Source organism: Phasianus colchicus, chromosome 3 (assembly GCF_987193195.1).
Source record: "Phasianus colchicus chromosome 3, bPhaCol1.hap1.1, whole genome shotgun sequence".
NCBI classification, from domain to species: Eukaryota; Metazoa; Chordata; class Aves; order Galliformes; family Phasianidae; genus Phasianus; species Phasianus colchicus.
In genome coordinates, this window is record NC_143438.1 from 37,250,783 (window position 1) to 37,270,575 (window position 19,793).

The window sequence follows — 19,793 nt, forward strand, 5'->3', positions numbered from 1 at the left end:
TTCAGGGGCACTGTGGGCATTAGTGAAAAGGAAAAGATTTTCAAGGTGCTGGATATCTGCACATTTGCCTTCTGTGCTATTCTTGTCTGTGTTGTGGTTGGTGTTACTGAGCCAAAGCTGCCTGAGTTTCAGTAATGTAAAGGGTCTCAGCTTTGCTGGTCTGGGATCTCTGATGTATAGCATGTGTGTGTTGGAGTGGGCATAGTGTGTGTGCTTGACATTCAGAAATGTTGCAAAGAATGGAAGAGCTGCAATTGAATGTCTTAATTACCTGCTTAAGTTCTTAAATGGTTAAGAAAGCTTCCTAAAATAGAGCTAGTCCATTCTGTTTAGTGCTTTGCAAGAGCTTACAGGAAAATACTGCCTACAAAAAAAGTAACCTAACAACTGAGAATGAGTTTTCGGTGTTGTGTGCTTTGTGAGCTTGGTGTTGCTTTTCAGCGCTAAACCCAGCTACCTCGGAAAGTAATGTTTAACAGAAGGCTTTTATGGCTTACTACATATAATGATCCCTCCTTGTATTTCAGGGCACAGTTCCTCTCTTTCCCCTGCACTCCCCTCCCTTCCTCTTTCACTCTTATTTTTTGTGCATGTGTTTTGTTGTTGTTGGGTATTTTTGTAGCACTCTTGAAAATGGGACTTTCAAAGGTGATAAGGAAGCCAACCCAAAACCTTGTTCCAGCGTTTTACAATTCTTTTATAATCTGGGGGGAAAAGTGAGCAAATAACTTGCTGGTGTTCGTTCAGAAATATTTTTTATTACACCAAGGCTTTAGTAGTTAGTCAAACAACAGTGCTGCAATTCTGGATCTGTTAACAGGTTAACGCTTGGCAACGCTTATATTTATAAGGTAATGATTTTACTGTAGCAATTTGAGCAGCAGGATATATTAGGTATAAGAAAAAACAATTTATTACCTTGAATTTCTTAATTCTGCACACAGCTTATTTCATAGCAATGTACCATAGAAATAATCGTTACCTCCCATTGACCCACTGAACACCTAGGTGTAGCTAGTAAATTTGCTCTGTATTAAACACACAGCTTATTGCATTCAGAGTCTGCTCTGCATAAGCCATTCCAGTGCAGTATGCATGTACTACAGCACTGATGTTGGTCCCTCCTTGAGGTAATTGTGTTGTGACAGCAGGAATCTGGGTGCTTTGGACAGTGTTCTTAATGTAACTTCTGCTGGGGTAGGGAATCCACCGTTCAAAATGTTTATTTTTAGTCACACGCATGTTGTTCTTGTGTTCAAGACTTGATGCACACAGCACAAAGGCATTCCAATTTTAGCTAATGGTATGGCTTCCCATTTGAGATAAATTAATCTCATGGCACTGTGTGCACTCACAGCAGCTGGGGACGTGGTTTGTATGGAGCTTGAATTGATGGGGCAGATGTAAGAGGGAGAAAGGAGATGTATGTGTGAGATGCACTAGCATTTTATGCCAGCTGATGATCCAATTCCCATTCTTTTGAAGAAAATACAGATACATTAAAAGTAAACATTTTCTTGTCACGATGCTGAAAATAAAAGCAGGTAGTTCTTCCCCTCTCTCCCCCCCATTTTAAGATTAAAAACTGAGCAGAACGTAGTGAAGCACACTGGCAGGAAAATGCCCTGCCCATCCAGTTTGCAGTCAGCCCCCATGCTGCAGATTTAAAATGGCCATGTTGCAACTCCCTGCAAATTGGTTTGCAGTGGAAACCCTAACAAGATCATTAAATATAAAAGCCCTGTTGGATGCTGGTAAAGTACTGTGCTGCACATACATGTGTGCATCTCCATGGATGTGCATGAATGGGCAGCATCAATGCCATCGATTTGAATAAGGAGGTAATGTGCAGTATTGAGGTGACTTTGCTTGTATTTGGAAGTGACTTGTGTTTATTGTGGTATGGCTGGCATGGTGAATGTTTCCTCAGTTTTTAATTCTTAGCATTTGAATATTTTCAAGACACAAAATTAACTCATTTGTGTAGGTGTGGCCAAATAAGAGAACATTATTGTTAAACTGAAGTAAAACTGAGTTGTTCATTGTGGGTTTTTTTTTCATTTTTCTCATTCTATTTTTTTTTTTTTAAACTTAAAATGAGGCTCATATTCATAATTAGTAATGTACAGCATGTCAAAGTAAGAGCTTTTGACTTCCCAACATATATCATTAATGACCCTAGGAAAAAAAAATCACATCTGCACTAGTTCAGTTCTTGGCTTTTCTAGGGCTGATCAATAATCACATTGTGTATTCATTCCCTCCAGCCCCCCACCCTGCAAGGTCAACTTTAACTACTAGTCTTTATATTTCAGAAGAAGGACGTGGACTGCTTTATGCATTAATAATATTGGTCTCAGTGTTTCCTTTGGATCTAATTTACTGCTACCCCATCAGAAATGAGTAACTTGTTTTTCTTTGTTTTCCTTTCATTTAATACTTTTATCATTTTTTTGTGAGAGCTTTTCACTTCTACCTTATGGTGCAGTGTTGAGCGATCTAAGTAGGAATTTGAGGATGCTGAAGTTGGCTACGGTTTTGCTATTTAAATGGATCCACTCTTCATTGTATTGTTGAATGTGAACATGACAATGGGAGAACAACAATTCCAGGGCTTCTTGTCTGGATGGCAACACAGCTGGTGCTATGAGGTCTGTCCAAATGCGACTGGTCAAGCATAACAAGTTAGTTCTAATTAGAAGTTCTTATTTATGTTGCATTAGAAAATAGTTTGAAGCGAACTGGTAGGCATTTGAATGAAGTTGGTTCATTTTCTTTTTGCCATGTAAGATTAATGTTGTTTTTTTGTTTTGTCCCACAGCCAGAATAAGTAGTCTTGAAAGAATCTTGCCTTTAAAATAAGCTTTTTATTTTGGACTATAATGTAGTGGTCTCTCACAACTGCATTAAAATAAAGGGTTATTGTGGGTGTTTGTGTCAGTGCTACGTATCACCACTAGATTAAGTCTTGTGATGGTGGCATTTTGTGATTTCTGCGTTGTTGTTTTCATTCCATGGAAGTACTAGTGATACTGGTTCCCTTTTATTCATTTCTTCATATTAGAGTGGAAATGTAGTTTGTTCATAATGGATTATTGATTGGTCTGAGAACAGCAGAAGCCCCAAGGCCTTGTCATCAATGGTACTTACTTTCCCAATAGTGAATGCATCACTTCATGCAGCTATTCGTAACCCCGGTCTGTAGGATATAAGCCCTTAATTGTTAATCTTGTACAGCGCCGTTTTTAGGGAGAGGAACTCTTCATTGTCATTATAGGATTTTCCCCCTCAATTTGTTCAAAGAATGGTCTCTTTGTTTTGCGAGCAAGATAAAGCTTGTCCTGGATGTTAATGATATATTTTAATTCATTGCTCATAATACTACAGTGTAACCAATAGAGCGCACTGCTTTGTCTCCAGAAGACAAACACTCACAGTGCACTAAAACACAAAATATGTACTGAGTGGGTGACAGCTCCGTGTTTCTCGACAAACCCAAGATCAGCGCAGGGCAAACTCCCCCCCTCCACGCTCCTGCACTACTGCTTTAGGAACCACCAAAAACTGGGTTGCGCTGTCCCTTTTGTCCTGCTGGCTTGGTTTTGAGAGAGGTCACCTCGCTGCAGATGCCTACCTCGAGCTTTTTCAATGGCAATGATTTTGATCTTTATTCCAGCGTCTTTTTCCTCCCCCACCGCCCACGAAGGGTGCAACATCGCTTCGGAAAGACCTGACTCTGCTTTTGCAGCCCTGGCTGCTGGGCTGGAGCCTGCTGCAGGATGCCATCAGCTCATGGAGGAGGAAGACAAAAAACCTTCCGATGTAGTCAGAGGAGCTCAAAATAATGTTTCAGTGTTTGAAAGGCAAACTTCCCAGATGGAAGCAGCTTCCTCAGCTGCAGGGGATGGCTGGTTTAAAATGATTAAACAACAAGTATTGCAAAATGCTGCTTAAGGATTGGGTTTTATAAAATGTAGCTGGAATAAACTTTACGCTCATAGAAATTCCGTGTTTTTCTGGGAGTTTTTCCTTTCCTGTCATCGTGTCAATTTTGGCAGGCTTAAACAAACTTTTCAGACAGGCTTGTTATTAAGATTCATTCGTAATAATTGAATACATTTGAAAATTAGACAGTCATCTTCCATAACTGGCTCTGTATTCGCCGATAGCTTTTCACTGGATTAGTTTGGATTACTCTCAGAAAATCAATTCAGAGCTATGCTGCCTTTACCTACTGGCAAGTTTAGTTCCTAGGTCAGAGGATGTGAGGATTTCCTGTAAATTCAAGGGTGGGCTTTACTATTTAAAGATACACTTGGTCTTCTGCGGTGCAGTAGAGTATGACTTTGGGGCAGTCTGAGTCTTCACAAGCCTAGAGAGATCAGCTCTCCAGGCTGCCCTTCTTCGAAAGATACAACTTCCTTCCATTCACCTATAGATGTTTGCATGCGATATCCTATCACTGCATCGTGTAAAAGAATTTCAATGAGGTTTTTTTTCCTAAGATCACAACTCACAGTGTTGGTTTCTGTGGTTGTTTTTTTTTTTTTTTTTTTTTTTTTTTTTAAGTCACTGTTGCTCTTGGCAGAGAAACACAATGGAGTGATTGCAGTGCGTATTCAAACCTCTTGCAGATGAGAAGAACAGTATTTCTACAGTGTATTTATCTTTCAGATGGGACTTGAAATACTGACACCCAAACTGAAAGCATTTGATTTTAAAATGTACACGTTGCTTTGGGAAAAAATTGCAGAGACTTCCTAAAATGTATCTTCTTGTTTATTACCTGTTGAAGAATATTCTCATCTGTTGCAGGAAAACAAAAGATTTACAGTTTTCTGTATGTTGGAACAAGGATAATTTTCTTCTCTTTTTTACTCTGTCTACACTGCTGAAGATATTTGTATCTAAGTATGTGACAGAAATGAATTTGCAATTTTTCAGTGAGGTACCTCTCTTTACATTCTATTTTTTCCAAATTTCTCACCTTGTTTATTTTCTATGTATTTCTTTCCTTCAGTGTTTTCCAAGTGGCACAAAAAGGCCTTGAGAGGGCTGTGTAACCAGCTGCAGGGACTAAGCGTGTCTCATCTTCTTTCAGAACATGCAGGTGGCATAAAAAGTAGAGTATCAGGTATTGCAGAGTGCTCCTGTTTTATTTAAAGCATTGTTCCTTGCCCTTTTACCCGTGCTTCACTTTACAACTCATTTTAGCAGTGGGGACAATGGAGCTATGAGGACAACAGAGCCATGAGTATCTGCTGTGGTGCTGGCAGGGCCCGATATACTGGGGAATCATAGAATGTGTTGGGTTGAAAGGAACCTTACAGATCAGTTAGTTCCAACCGCCTGCCACAGGCAAGGTTCAGACTGCTAGATCAGGTTGCCCAGTGTCCCATCCAACCTGGCATTGGGAGCCTCCATGGATGGCGCACCCACAGCTTCTCTGGGCAGCTGTGACAGCACCTCACCGCTCTCTTTGTGGAAAACTTCCCCTGATAGCTAATCAAAATCCCTCTCTTTCAGTTTAAAACTATTCCCCTTTGTCCTATCAAACCATTCGTTCCCACTGTTCTATCAAAGCTGTGGGTGATGCTGAAGCTCCAAGCTCCTTGGTGACAGCAGGCTGGCTTTGGCCAAATGCATTTTCTCTCAAGCCAAAAAATCTTTCCAAGCTCAGTTTTAATATTAAAGCTTATTAGATGTATTGGTGCCTAAATGTTTGAAACAGACTCGATTTACTTTTAACTCCAGCTTCAGCTTCTGCTAGCAGGACTCCCCCTGCCTTGGCAGCCTGCGAGGAACCTACAGGCTGGATGCAACTCTGCTGTGAACGGTGTGTGACAATTGTGGAACCTGAATTTGGACCAAAGAGATGAAAGGGTACTGGTTAGTACCTGATTTACTTAGATTTGATACCTTGGAGTAGCTGGACAGATACCATGTGCATTTAAAGAGCATTATTTCAGAATATTTTCAAATTTGTAATTAGGTCAAAATATTTTTATTGTTGCAGTCAGCCACAAAAAAATACACACCGCTGTGGCAAAATTTTACTTGCTGCAAAGGAGTAAACAGTATGATTTGGTTTTCTACTCAACATCTTCTATCTCTTGTGCCATTTTTGACATTGAAATTATTGTCTGATAATTAACATGGAAGTTACTAAGTGTAAATTGGTAGAATTCTTGGTGTTACTTTCCTTGTTTTGTATGTTTGGTCTCGTGAATGGAAGCATTAAAGTTATCATTTTTATTTTGCGTTTGCTGCTTCTCTCCTTTCTAATGAACACTAGCTTTGTTGTTCTGCAAAGAGCCCCTCAAAGAGAATTACGTATAAGAGGCACTTAGAGGATGCGAAGTGGGAGTTGAAAGCTGCTCCTGTATGTCTTTGCCAGTCCGTTTACTACAGCCTAAAGCAGACCTTCACGTACCGTGTAAAGACTCGGATTTGGTGGATGCCCATCCTCCCCTTGGAATTTCTGTCGGTGGGAGATCAGACCTGAAATGCTGCAGGTTTTAAATGTGTACTAATTGAAACAGCGCAAAACCAGGAACACTCATTTCAACTAATGCTATAAATTGCAGTGCGCGGGCCAAGCTAAGTAATAAAGCAGAACCAATTGTCTCGCAATATTTTGATGAAGATGATATACTGCCATTAATTATTTTAGATTAATAAAATCATTTGGCAATTTTTAAACTCCAGCTTATTTTTCCCCCTCAGGCCTAATTGAATATAGAGCTTGGGGCATCTCCTCTGAGTGACTGTATTTGTCTTATAAGTAATGCTTTCTTCATATCCTCATTTTCGTAACTAAGCTTCATTAATGAAAATGCTATGAATAATTGAAATGAAATATGTCATGGCTAAGCATAGGGAAGCTGTGGCCGAGTAAACAAAGGGACTCTGAAGCTTTGGATTTATACGTGCTTTAACTGCAGCTTGCAGCATTCTTGTCTAAGTTTGACTCTTAAAACTCTCGAATTTTCAGACAAGAAACAGTATAGAAAGTTGAATTAGAATGAGACCTACATTAAAAAAAAAAAAAAGAAAAAGAAAAAGAAATGTTGCTTGTCTAAAAGCTTACTATTAAGCAGTGTTCTTGCTGGTGTAAAGTACAGAAAACGTGGAATGTAGAAGGCATCTAAAATACCCAGGACAGTCTGTCCCTAAGGCTTACTAGATGTTTTTTTTCCCCCTTCTCTCCACAGAACATTTCAGAAGCAGCTGCAGCCTATTCAAGTATACTGTAGTGTGAAAGGCAGAAAGTATTACCTTGCTGTTTCTTCTTACCGTTTAATGAGTTTTGGGTCAAGTCTTTGGTTATGAGACAATCTGGGTTGCTACTTGGCAGTCTTGTGTTGTGAGTCACGTAAATGAAAATATTACTCTGTGTTGTTTCATTCCTCAGTATGCAGTGGAAACCATGTTTTTATTTGCAATTTTGCATGTTTGTACCTTCTGATACAGCAAAAACTTTCAGTGGCTGCCATCCTTTATATACTCAGTTTGCTGTCAGGCTGCCCCTTCTCTTGGTCTTAAATGACAAATTTCAGAGATTAATTCAGATGTTCTTGTTTGCATGCTTCCTGCTTATATGGACTTCTGAATTTGTGATCTGATATGATTTCCACCCCCCACCCCCAGGCAAATATGTTACTTCCAAACTAGTCGTAATATAAAAATGCTTTGTTCAAGAAATGAAATTGCATTTGTGATACATCTGTTTTAGATATTACTATCAGCTCTCTAGGAAAAAAAAGTGGTTTGAATAGATGTTGTTGATAGCTTGTAACGTGCTGTACAGATACGAGATGTAGAAAATCAAACCCAGAAATGAATGGTTTTGTGGCAAATAAGAGGACTAAATTAACTTAGACATAATGAAATTATTCTATACTGTGTAACTGAGATGAGCGTTGCATCAGCCTTACCTTGCTTTTTTTTAAGCTTGTTCTGGTGATGTGATTTGACTGTATTTACTCATTTATGTACTGAAGAGGTTCAAAGGTGAATACAATGAGAAACCTTTGTGACTTTAGATCTGTAGCTCTTTATTTTTTGAGTCATAGATCTCAAATGATGGATGCATGAGTACAGTTTTGTTTTTGCTAGTTACATTTTAAGATGCTGATGTTCTCTTAACTCAGTAATAGTTTGGTGCTCTTCATTACAGACCATTGTATCCTTTGATCTAGTCATGCGGTGTCTGTAGTTCTTAATGAGAAGAGAAGATCTTTGTTTTACAGTTATAAGTGAAGAAGAAACGATCTATTAAAATCTAACCATTGATTTTTTGCTATATGAAAAGGGGGGGGATGCTGGTGCATTGCGTATTGCATTGGTGAGGCAGATAATGACCATCGTATTTAACTGTGGAAGAAGACAAAAGCTTTTTGACTTTTATTAATCTGTTTTGTTAATCGAAGTTGCTTCTTCCTTTGCTTGTTTGTTTATGGTTAAGGCTCTTTGTCATTGAGGTGGTTGCTCTTGTGGTTTCCTGTATGTCTTGCTGACATAAATCACTCACTTTTAAGACGAGTTGATACCTAAGCATGTTATCAGTTCACTTTGTCAGGTTGAAACTAAATATTATGTTTGGAGTTTTCTTCCTTATTGCCCATCAGGAAATAACTATTAGTTACCTGGAATGCTTTGTCAGGCTCTGCATTCTCATTTTCTCTTTAATCAAAGTACTGAATGTGCTCGGTTTCTGCGCCTGCGCCTTGCATGCCACATCAAGCACAGCAGAACTGTCTGAGATGCAAAGTAATGCAATTGCCAGCAGGAATATGATATTTGCTAAAGTCTCTAGGAAAGCCTTTTATCTTTGGCAAGTAAGTATTTTACATGAAATTACTCATGATGGTAAAGCCACAGATTTAAAGTGTAATAACCCCCTCAAAAAATGTTTTCCTCATGTAAGGTGCATTTTTTAGCCACTTCTGCTTGGTTTTAAAACTAAAAATATTTTTTAAGTTTGCATTTCTATAAAGACAACGTGATGTAAGTTTATGGAAATTTAATTCTTTTTTCATAGTTTCTTCTTTTTGGATTTTATTAATGGTGCTTTGAATGCTTGCCATTGAAGTCTAGAATATCAGAGAAGCTGCTTCTTGGTGCAATAAATTGTAGCATAGTATGCTTATGAGTGTGGCACAAGTATCAGAATCTGTTGAAGTCAAAATGTTAATGGGTTGAAATACATTTAAGAATCTGCTTACACGATTTTTGTAAGCTTATGTGCTTTTCTTCTTGTTCCAGGTGATCTCTGCCATCCACTTACAGAACACGCAGAAATAAATCGGCGCTTTGAGCAGCAAGGAGAAATGTTACTCCAAGAATGAAGCAATAAAACATCTCTGCAGAACCGTATGATTGAGAACGCAGTTCAACCCTCCTCTGCTGCTGGACATGCTTTAATCCTCCAGCCCTACTCACCCACTGTTGCAGTAATACAGATGGATCGTAGCAGAGAGGCAGAAATGGCACTACGGAGATCCTCCAGCCCAGGCAAGCTGAGCAAGAACGACATGGATGCTGACAAGACCATGTGCCACAGCTGCTGCATCTGTGGTAAAAGTTTCCCTTTTCAGAGCTCCTTATCACAGCACATGAGGAAGCATACAGGTGAGAAGCCCTACAAATGCCCTTACTGCGATCACAGAGCTTCCCAAAAGGGCAACCTGAAGATCCACATCCGTAGCCACAGGACAGGCACTTTAAGTCAAGGACATGAGGTGGAGATGGGAGAGGCTCAGCTGGGCGAGATGGGAGTGTCGGAGGGCCTTGGTGGCTGCACCAGCCCCACCAAAAGCACGTCTGCCTGCAACAAGATCTTGAATGGTAGTGCTCAGTTAGACAGCAGCAAGATCTTGTTGAGAAGCAGCAAAAAGGACGTCACAGAGGCGACGCCTGCTGAGGAGGATGGCAAGCTGTCTGCTTACCCGTGCACCTTCTGCAAAAGCAAATTTGAAAGGAAGAAGGACCTGGAGCAGCACCTACACCAGATCCACAAACCGTTCAAGTGCAGGCTGTGTAGCTTCATGACCCTGAGGGAGGAGTCATTGTTAAGCCATGTGGAGAAGGACCATGTTACTGCTCAGGTCCCAAATGGGGAGGCCTACACTGAGAACTGCAAGAGTGAGCTGAGTGCTGGTGAGTTTCCTTGTGAAGTCTGCGGCCAGGCCTTCAGTCAAACCTGGTTCCTGAAAGCTCACATGAAAAAGCATAGGGGCTCATTTGATCACGGCTGCCACATTTGTGGCAGAAGATTCAAAGAGCCCTGGTTTCTCAAAAACCACATGAAGTCACACGGCCCGAGATCTGGGAGCAAAAACAAACTGAAAAACGAGCTGGAGCTCATAGCCACTATCAATGATGTGATACAGGAGGAGACGATTGTGACTGGCCTGTCCCTGTATGAAGTCTGCGCAAAGTGTGGAAATCTGTTTACAAATATGGAAAGCCTAAAAGCGCATAATGCTGTGCACTACCAGGCTCAGCGGGGCAGCACTGGGGATAAAGTCGAGGGCTTAATCGATGGGAGCCTGAGCCCCTCGGTAACAAAGCAGTTTTTCTTGCAGTGTCTCAGTCTAAGGCCATCTGTAGGGATGGATAGAGTTACAAGAGGACAGCCTGGAAAAAGAGTAGCTGAGCTGGATCCAGTCAGTAGCTACCAAGCTTGGCAGCTGGCCACCAAAGGAAAAGTAGCAGAGCCCTCTGAGTATGTGAAGTATTTGGGGTGGGACGAGGCCCTGGCGGACGCAGATGTGACTTATGACAAAGATAAGAGGGAGTACATCCTCGTCAACCAGGAGAAGCGCAAGCGGGAGCAGGATTCGCCCAGCTCCTCCAGCAACCCCAAGAAGAAGAGCTGTTCCAGCGGGCGCCTGGAGAAGGCCAGCAGCGCCCTGCCAGGGGAGAGCTGCCCGCCCGCCCAGGGTGATGTGGACTACCGTCCCTCCTCACGGCAGGGCAGGCGGGCCACCCAGAACAAGTCCACCGAGTGCTTCGAGTGCGGCAAGATCTTCCGCACCTACCACCAAATGGTGCTGCACTCGCGGGTGCACCGCAAGGAACGGAGGAGCTGCCGCGAAGGTGGGACGTCCGCCCAGCCCGACCGCTATGGCTCCAGCAGCGAAGAAGGGGACTTGGGTTCCGTCAGCGGGCCCAGCACACCTGACTCCGCGTCTGCTCTGGAGGACTCAGCCACCTCTGGCCTGGGGGAAGAGGGAGCTGAGGAGAGCTCGGAGGAGGGAGCGGCTGACCCCTCGCTAGGTAAGATGGCTGCTGGCTGGGCCATGCAGTGAGCAAAGTGTGTGTGGGCAGGATGGAGCCCTGTGCCCAACATGCATTGCTCTGTGTGGCAGTTTCGTTGATGCTGTTGCGGTAGATGTGAGGTCACATATCCTCTATATGTGAGGATATCTTCAGAAGGTGCAGGTAAATTTGTATTTCAGTGGGGGATACCCAAGAACTATCTCAGTGACCTGCAGCAAGTTATTTCTGCTGTTATATCGTGCTGCCCTCCCAGCACAAGAAACCAAGAAACGTGTAGATGGGGTACCTAGGTAGGGACATAGTTTAGTGGGCAATACTGATGGTAGATGGATGGTTGAACTAGATGACTTAGAGGTCTTTTTCCATTCTGTGACATCTCAGGGGCTATTTTTCCCCAGTTTATGGACACCCAACCCCAGTCCTACCTTCAGCAAGCAAGGAAGGGTGCAGCTTGTGTGGTGTTGCTCCTAAGCATGTGAACTCATTAATAGCCAGCATGAAAGGTGTTTCTCTCCTCTCCTTTCTGCTTTGCTTCTCAAACTTGTGTTTATAACTCCAAGGGCTATAATTAATCTCTCCGGGTTAAAGCGGTCCTTTGAGCCCAACACTACTAAATGGAACAAATTATACTCCAAATAACAGCAAAGTAAATATTTAAAAGAACACTATTAACCACTTTTGTATGGTTGGGTTTTTTTTTTTTTTTTCTTCCAATTTTTGTTGTTTACCGTTATTTGTTTTATAATGCCTTCTTAGAAGCATGAGATTAACCATTCTTTCCTTACTGGCCTTATGTGGATTTTTGTTGTTGTTGTTGTTGGTTTTGTTTGGCAAATATCAACATACTCCTCCTCGCTTTGTTCCTTTTTTTTTTTTTTCCTCTCTCTGAAGAACAATGTTGTCTGTAAATTAAACTCATTTTCAAGACCATCTCTGAAGTATAATATACACCATTGTAGAGGAAGGTGGATGTAATGTAGTGCTTTCTCCAGTGGCTGCAAACTCCATAGTGTCCCCAAAGCAGTGCTTGCCAGTATTGTGTATTAATAACTGCGCATTTTTAGTATAGTGGTAAGGCAGTCTGGGATATTGTATCATTAAGCTTCTTTCATAAAATACTGGGGGGTTTTAAGGGCAGCTAATGTTGGGGCCACCACTGTTTGACAGTGTGGCTGTCGAAGTGTTCAGTGGGAAGAGGGAACAAAGGACTGAAACTGTTGGGCAGGAGGGTGTATGAAACCCATCCATTTGTCTTTAATAATTACAAGAAGGGTCTTCAACTTGATTTAACTACAACTTGGGTCAAGTCCCCTGTGGACAAGTTGGGTGCACAGGAGAACAGAAATTTAAATTAAACCGAGAACCCCCATCCTTTTTAATGCTTTCTTGTCCATTTCACAACTCCAAGAAGTCCTACTGACAAGTTAACTCAAATATTGTCACTGTTATTACTTGCACAGTTAAAAAACACAGAATTTGGTTTTCCCATCTACAGTTCCTTGGATTCGGATCCTTTAAAAAAAAAGTTGTTTATGGGACTGTACTTGTTTTGTGTGAAAACCCATCAGCTGCTGCCTGAAACACCTCTGTACAGTTGATACAAAATGTAGTTCTAAAGCTGCAGCTTTGTCTGGAGTTAAGTGGGGCTGCCATATTTTACCTGTGTAATGTACAGTGCCCTTATGGAAACTGCTGTGATGGAAAACCATCTCTCTGGAGACAGGCTGAAAACACTGGAACGCTTTTCACATGATGTTCAAACAGTAAGGCTGTTCTTCTGTGCTCTCCCTATTCAGCACTTTATTTTTAACAAGAGGAGCTGTCTCATCTCTTTCCCTGTCCCAGTTCTTACCTCATTTGAAGCTCAGCCCTTGTCTCATGAGTGAAACGTGAGAGTTAGAGTTGCACAGCAGATTCTCTCACAGGAATTAAGGTGTCTGGATTAACCACTGTCTCTAACCAACACCAGGAACCTCATTCCTTTGGGTGTGAAATTTGTTCTTATCTATTTTGATGAATACTAAAGAAGAAGAAAACTGATAGGCCTAAATAAAGATACATCTTAGAAAAGGGATGCATTTGCATTGATTGTCTGTGATGGTGGCTGCTGCATTTTATATTTTACAAGTTTACAAGTGACAAAGACTTTTTAATTAAAAAGGAAGTATTTTTTTTTTTCCCCATAGCACCTCAAATTTCAGGACTAAAGTTTCTCACTTTTCTCTTTCTGGTATCAGGTTTGCTGAGACTGCACTTACATTGTTTGTTATGGGACTGTGATCCTTCTGTCCAGCAAGCTGTAGGATTGGTTTTACTCTTCTGCAAATTACAGTTTTAACTGGAGAGGCTTTCTTTTCCTCCTCTACCACCACAGACATAAGCTCTTAAGAATGCAGGCCAAATTCCACACTCGTATACATCCTGTTAAAATCAGATGGTCCAGTGTGGCCTTCAAATGCGTTTTATCCTAGAAGTGGTGCATTTTGCTGTCCTCTGCTGAGGTTTGTTGTAGCCATTCTTGCTGATGAACCTTTTCTGTTGAGAGCAGAGCTCCAGTGCCCCAGACAGCAGCCACCCTCAGCAGAGGCGGAAAACCGTGCTCGGTGCTCTCGGTTCCTCTTCCTGATGTGCCTGCTGTGGTAGTATTTTTACTCAGATTGTGGTCAGGAAAATCTTGCATTAATCACAAGGTTATTTTAAATAAGATAAGTTTACTTTCATATCTATTTTCCCCGCATTTGACATATTAACCCTGTTATGCAGGGTCAGAAGAGGGTCTTGGTACTACCAGGTATTGAAAGTTCTAGTCCTAATTCAGCTGAAGGCACCTCTGTGCATTTAATGTACTGATCTGAGTGGTCCTGCTGACACACAGGGTAGGTAGTAAGTGGCTTGCCCAGTATCTTGCAGCAAGGGAGCTGGGTGTGCACCTCCATGCTCACTTAGGGCCAACAGAAGCTGGGGCTGAGGTGACTGGAGCTGCGGAAAAGTGACAGAGTTTATTGGGAGGAAAGCAAGGAATGAATGCACTTTGCATGTGAAATGGGATTGAGAGCCTCCAGGGTAGCCACTTCTTTGCTCTTAACACATCAGTAATTTGTCTCTGCTGTGTACGTAGAGTAACATAATGATTTCTCAGGCATGAGAGTGATGCATGCAGACCCTGCTTATCAGCTGCCAGGGGGAAGCTGGCAGGTTACAAACTGATTTCCATCTTACTGGAAGGAGGGCAAAAAATGAAACAATTCTCTTATATTTCATGGGCAGAGTACCATGTGATACCCGTGATACAAACTTGTCATATGCATGATATACATGTGCTTTGTATGACAGCCACCTGGGAAAAGGTGTCCCAGAGTGTGGTCTGTCTGTTCAGAGCAGACTTAGAATATTTTTGAGCTCTCCCTGCTCCAAATGAGTCTTTGTTTTTATTTGGCATTCATGTCACTAGCAAACTGTACCTGAATTTCCACTCGGTTGAGTTTGACACTGTTTGAGCCACTGGCAAGTTGTTGCTTGGCACTTCACCAATTTAAAGGCAGATTCTATGATTTTAACTTTTTAATTAAAAGAACTCCAGTGTTATGACTAAGCAAGTAGAGGGAAGTTGTACAGCGATAAAAGTGGAAGGAAAAATACTTCTTTTTTTCTCTTCAGTCTAACAGCTTCTCTCCTAAAATGTAGTATTTAATATGCAAAAGAAACAGTTCAGTCTTTGTGCATGTACATATGTGTGCATTCAGTGGTCAGTATTTTTAAGGCTTAAAGCAGGCACTCATGTTGTCATGGTATATTTAGAATTGGAGTGTTGCATTTTGTTATAGAAGGCACTAGGGACTATTTCAGTCCTGAAATAAAGAAGGAAGTACGATTTTAAAGATATGACTGCTTCTGACAGGTGGAAAAAATGAAGAAAAGAAGTGAAAACAATTTAAATACTACTTGGCACTCAGCAAACATGTACTAAAACAGCAGGTCTTTGATATCCCAGTCTAGATCTCGGGGAAAGGGAGAATGTCAAAAAGTTGCTTCTTTTCCTTTCTGCCAAATATGGTGTTTGAATGCAGAATACTAAAATAAACCTAGAAGGGGGAAGAAACAGTCAGACACCAAACCCAGGATTGTTGTGCAGGAATAAAAGAGAGGAATGCTTCTTGTTCTAGCCTGACATTATCAAGGAGGAAAGCAAGTGAAAGGAGAGAGTGTGTTGCATCTTAGAGGGGATGTTGCTTTCAGTGGGAATATTCTCCTCCATTTTGTTTCTTTTCTGCCTCTTCTCTCTGTTTTCTTTTCCTTTTTTTTTTTTTTTCTATGTCAGACTCCTCCAAATTTTCAAAATGTTTTAAGGAGAAACTGATTCATTCTTACTCAATACATGCTGATTTTATGATGCTGGCTAATGCAGGAAGGGACTGATTGCAGAGGAAAACTATTGTGTGAGGCCCTGTACAAATACAGTGCTAGGCGTAAGGAGCTCCTAGTCTGAAAAGATAAGATGGACACAAATGGCTGGAAAGCACAGAATACAAAAACAAACAAACAAACAATGAAAACAAAACAGCTATGTGTGGCTGTGGTTTTTTTGCATTGGGAAGTACCAGTGGTTTGGTGAGAAGATGAGCTCAATGGAAGGGCAATGAGAGGTGGCAATAAGGAAGAATGGAAGGAAATGTAGGACAGCACTGGCAGAGCTAAGATTTTGGGCATCTTGCACAGAAACCAAAGGGCTTTAACAGCATCCTGGCCTGAGGCGGGTGATGCTAGGAGGTTTTACATGTTAACAAGCAAGAGGTCAGGTACAGTCATACAAACAGGAGGCAGAACTGCAGGAGCTCCTTGTGTTTGCACCTCCCGGTAAATCCACTGGCTTGGTGTTATGGACTCACTACATTGTAAGAATTCACACGTCCTTCCTTGGTTTTAATTTGTAAAAAAAAAAAAAAAAAAAGAAGAAAAAAAAAAGTGCCTGGGCTTGTTTGCATTTGTTTAAACACTCTTAGAAATCCAGTGGATTTAGTGTCTTAGTGTCTTTGTTGGTGAACTGAAAGGTAGGAGAGCTACCTATGAATTGTTACAGATTATACAAACACGAAGATGTAACAGATTGCATTTATCCCAGACACATTATAAGAAAATCCTGTATGTAAATTGCAATGCTAGAATAGAAAGATAATGACATTTGTTAGACTGGCAGAGATTTGTAAAGCAAAGATTTGGATTTTGTTTTGTTCAGATATAAGTTCTTACAAATCCAAGAGCTGGTACCATAACAAAAAGTGCCTAATCTCATAGGGATTTTGATTTTAAATAAATAAATAAAAGGTAAACATCTTCCAGAGTTGCTTTCATTTTCCAGTGAAATGGTGAGACTGTCGTTTGGGAAAGAAGAACACTACGTATATGTAGAGCAGCATTGCAAGTGAAAATAGAAAAATAAAAATATGTTGTAACTCCAGAATAAGAACGAAGAATAAAGAAAGATATCTCTCATGAATATATACTGCTGGAAAAACTGAGTGCATGCAATATAGCTGCCAAGATCTAATGCCAGAACTTCCTTTTTTTGCTTAAATGAAAATATGTTTATCTGTATACAAGGGTATACAAGGGAAATCCTCTCCGCTATTTATAGATTTTGCTATGTAGCTTAATCAAATAACTGTACTTTAGGAACTTCTCATGCCAGACGCCCATTTAGTGCAGATTGCTTTCTGTAGCTGGCCTCAATTCCCAGATAACTAGTGATAGGACAAGAGGCACTGGCTTTAAGTTGCATCAGCGTCCGGTTGGGTATTAGGGAAAATTTCTTCTCCAAAAGAGCGGTGAGGCAGTGGCACAGGCTGCCCAGGGAGGTGGTGGGGTCACCATCCCTGAGGGTGTTCATCAAGAGCTGTGTGGATGTGGTGCTGAGAGACGTGGTCAGTGGGCATGATTGATGATTGGACTGGGTGATCTTAGCGGGCTTTTCCAACCTCAGTGATTCTATAACTGCCGCTGAAGACAATGCTATTATGACGTCTTACGCCAAATGAAGTTCTTGTTATACGTGTGCTGAAGTTATTTAGCAAATTTATTTAGCAGAATAAGCGTACTAAAAATTGGGGAATATCTCTGTGCTGGACAGCTGGTAACTACTGCCCCAGATTTCCTTGTAGTGGAGTAGATTCAAAGCAGAACAGTGTCAGTGGCTCCTGTTAGAACATTACAATGAAAATAATATTTTGCTGGGATTATGCTCTTCATCTAGCAGTTAATTTTGGTGTTGCCCAGGAGTGGTTGTTGGAATACAAAACCACCTCAACTTTAAATTGTTTTTATTGCTAATGCTGAGACTCTGAAGTATAGCAGAGTGACGATTCAAGTCATCAGGGGAAACAGAGAGACAAGGACCCTGTGCTTGCAGAAGTGAGATCTGCTAGGCTTACTTTAGACTTTTCAACATTCAAATCGTTCCTCAAAACAAACTGAGTAGATCAGGACTAAATCAGCTACATAGTTGTGCCATGTCTAATAATACCGTTCAGAAACTTTTCTATGTTGCAGTAATGCACATAGCCCCATTCTGATGCATGTGGGAAAGCTGCATGGGGTGTAGCGTTGTCCTATGAGCTCAAATTTCTTTGCAAAGCACTGCAGGTTTAAGCATTTTTGATCAGTACATACCTGTGTGCATCTGCACAGCAGCACTCCATTGCCTCTCCCCTCCCCTTTGGTCCCTAGTACAATCTTCAGGACTGCAGTGAAAATCTCTGGTGTATCTTCCTGTGGTGCTGTCATCCACAATAGCTTTTTGTTTTCATTTACTTTCTTAATGATGGGACAATATGAATGGGAAGAACAACTGAGGGAACAGAATTAAACAGAAATAATGCTGATCATCTCAAGGAAATAGATGATAAGAAGATTGCAGGCAGCCAGAATCGCTGAAGTGTGTATCAAGGAGAAGGAGAAGAAAGACACAGGAGTTCCTGATGTGTGGTTAAAAACCTTCTTTGGCACATGTACCTCATACATGTGAAGTTGTTTAGCCCTTTATTTTAGGCTCCTGGAGGCTGTGCTCCAAGAAGCTCTTACAAAAATGATTGATTGGAACAGGGCAGTAACTGTGGGATAATGCAGTCTGTACCCTTTAATGCTATATATTACCCTGACATCATACTAACTAAGGAACATTTAATGATTGCCCTGTAGGCATCTTGGGTAATTTCCACTGTGTTCCTGATTACCAAGCTCCTTGTTACTAGGTCCTGTCTTACTCAGTCTGATGTAGTGTGGGTGGCCAGCACAAGAGCTGAACAGGAGCTCCAGCTGCTCCTGCAGTGGGGCAGGGTGATGGGGAGCAGATAACGCACAGTCTGCTCAAGTCAGAGCTAAGGCAGCAAGCACTGGCTGAGATGGAAATACCTCGTTAAGTGCATGATTTCTGCTAGGTATGGCAGTTATGGCAGAAATTGTTTGTTGTTGCTGGAGAGCGAACTTCGACAACATTTTGAGTTTACTAATGCAACTGTTGTACTCATTTTATTCTGTGCAAATGGTTCAGTGGGAGTCCCACGGTAAGTACTGCAGAATTTTGTACATCAAAGATACTTCCACTGTATTTTAGTTTTAACTGTTACTTTCTTCTGTCTGGGTTGACATACACAATAACAAGTGACGCAATTAGACAAGCGTATTGTTTAGACAGTTTATTGTAGCTGTAGGTATGTGATATGAGCAACGGAGACATGGCTCAGCTGGGAAGAAAACTTGTGCGGAGATACTGAGAGAGAGATAGGTTTCTTCAGCCTTTATTTTATCTGTCAGGAAGCAAGGAGGTGAGTGTGGTTTCTTAAAGGGACCTGATAGCAAGATAAACTTTGCCCTGAAGCTTGTGTAAGATGCCCAAAGCATGATTACGTCTTCATACTTCTTCAGTAGCTTTTGAAATTGCTGTCACACCAGGTTCTTTAAGGACTGTTTGTGTCTGGCTAATCCTTTCTAAAACACCAGTATCCATTTCATGTTTACCAATACAGCAAGCATGTAAAAAATATATATACTTTTTGTCAGGGATGCGGAAAACTATTAGCGATGCTGGATTTAGTTTGTGCATTCAAAAAAATACCTCCCCTTATGTTTAATATATTTGCACAGCGGGTCCAATTTTTGCAGTTGGCTTTTAGCTCTTTTTCAGCTCTTTTTTTTAAACTTCTGCATATGACACCTACTTTTGAAGTCAGCTTTCAGTACCTTTAACAGCTTCCTCAAAAACATCATTTCTTTATGCCTACCTTAACCTTGCGTCCTTTTTAAAAGCCACTATAACAATTTACTGATGTTTCTGTTACATTAATACATAGCACATGAAATAACATCCTCTGACATTTATAGGCATAAAATCACATTGTGTAATGCTTTTATTTTCTAGCAGTTTCTGATTAGTGAGCAAGGACCCCATCCCTCCAAGTAGTAAAACAAGATTTAAGCAATGCAAATTATGCAATGCTAGTGGCTTTAATCTGATT

The 19,793-nt window shown here is 41.1% G+C and overlaps 1 protein-coding gene across 2 annotated transcripts in view; it reads left to right on the forward strand.

The window, feature by feature from the left end:
* ZNF516 (zinc finger protein 516) overlaps positions 1-19,793 on the forward strand; it is a 103,823-nt gene that overhangs the window by 33,424 nt on the left and 50,606 nt on the right. For both annotated transcript variants that reach the window (XM_031589045.2, XM_090137299.1), the window contains exon 2: positions 9,268-11,283. In XM_031589045.2, coding sequence (XP_031444905.2) covers positions 9,378-11,283 — 1,906 coding nt within the window. In that variant the 5' untranslated portion in view covers positions 9,268-9,377. The remainder of the gene's footprint in view (positions 1-9,267; positions 11,284-19,793) is intronic.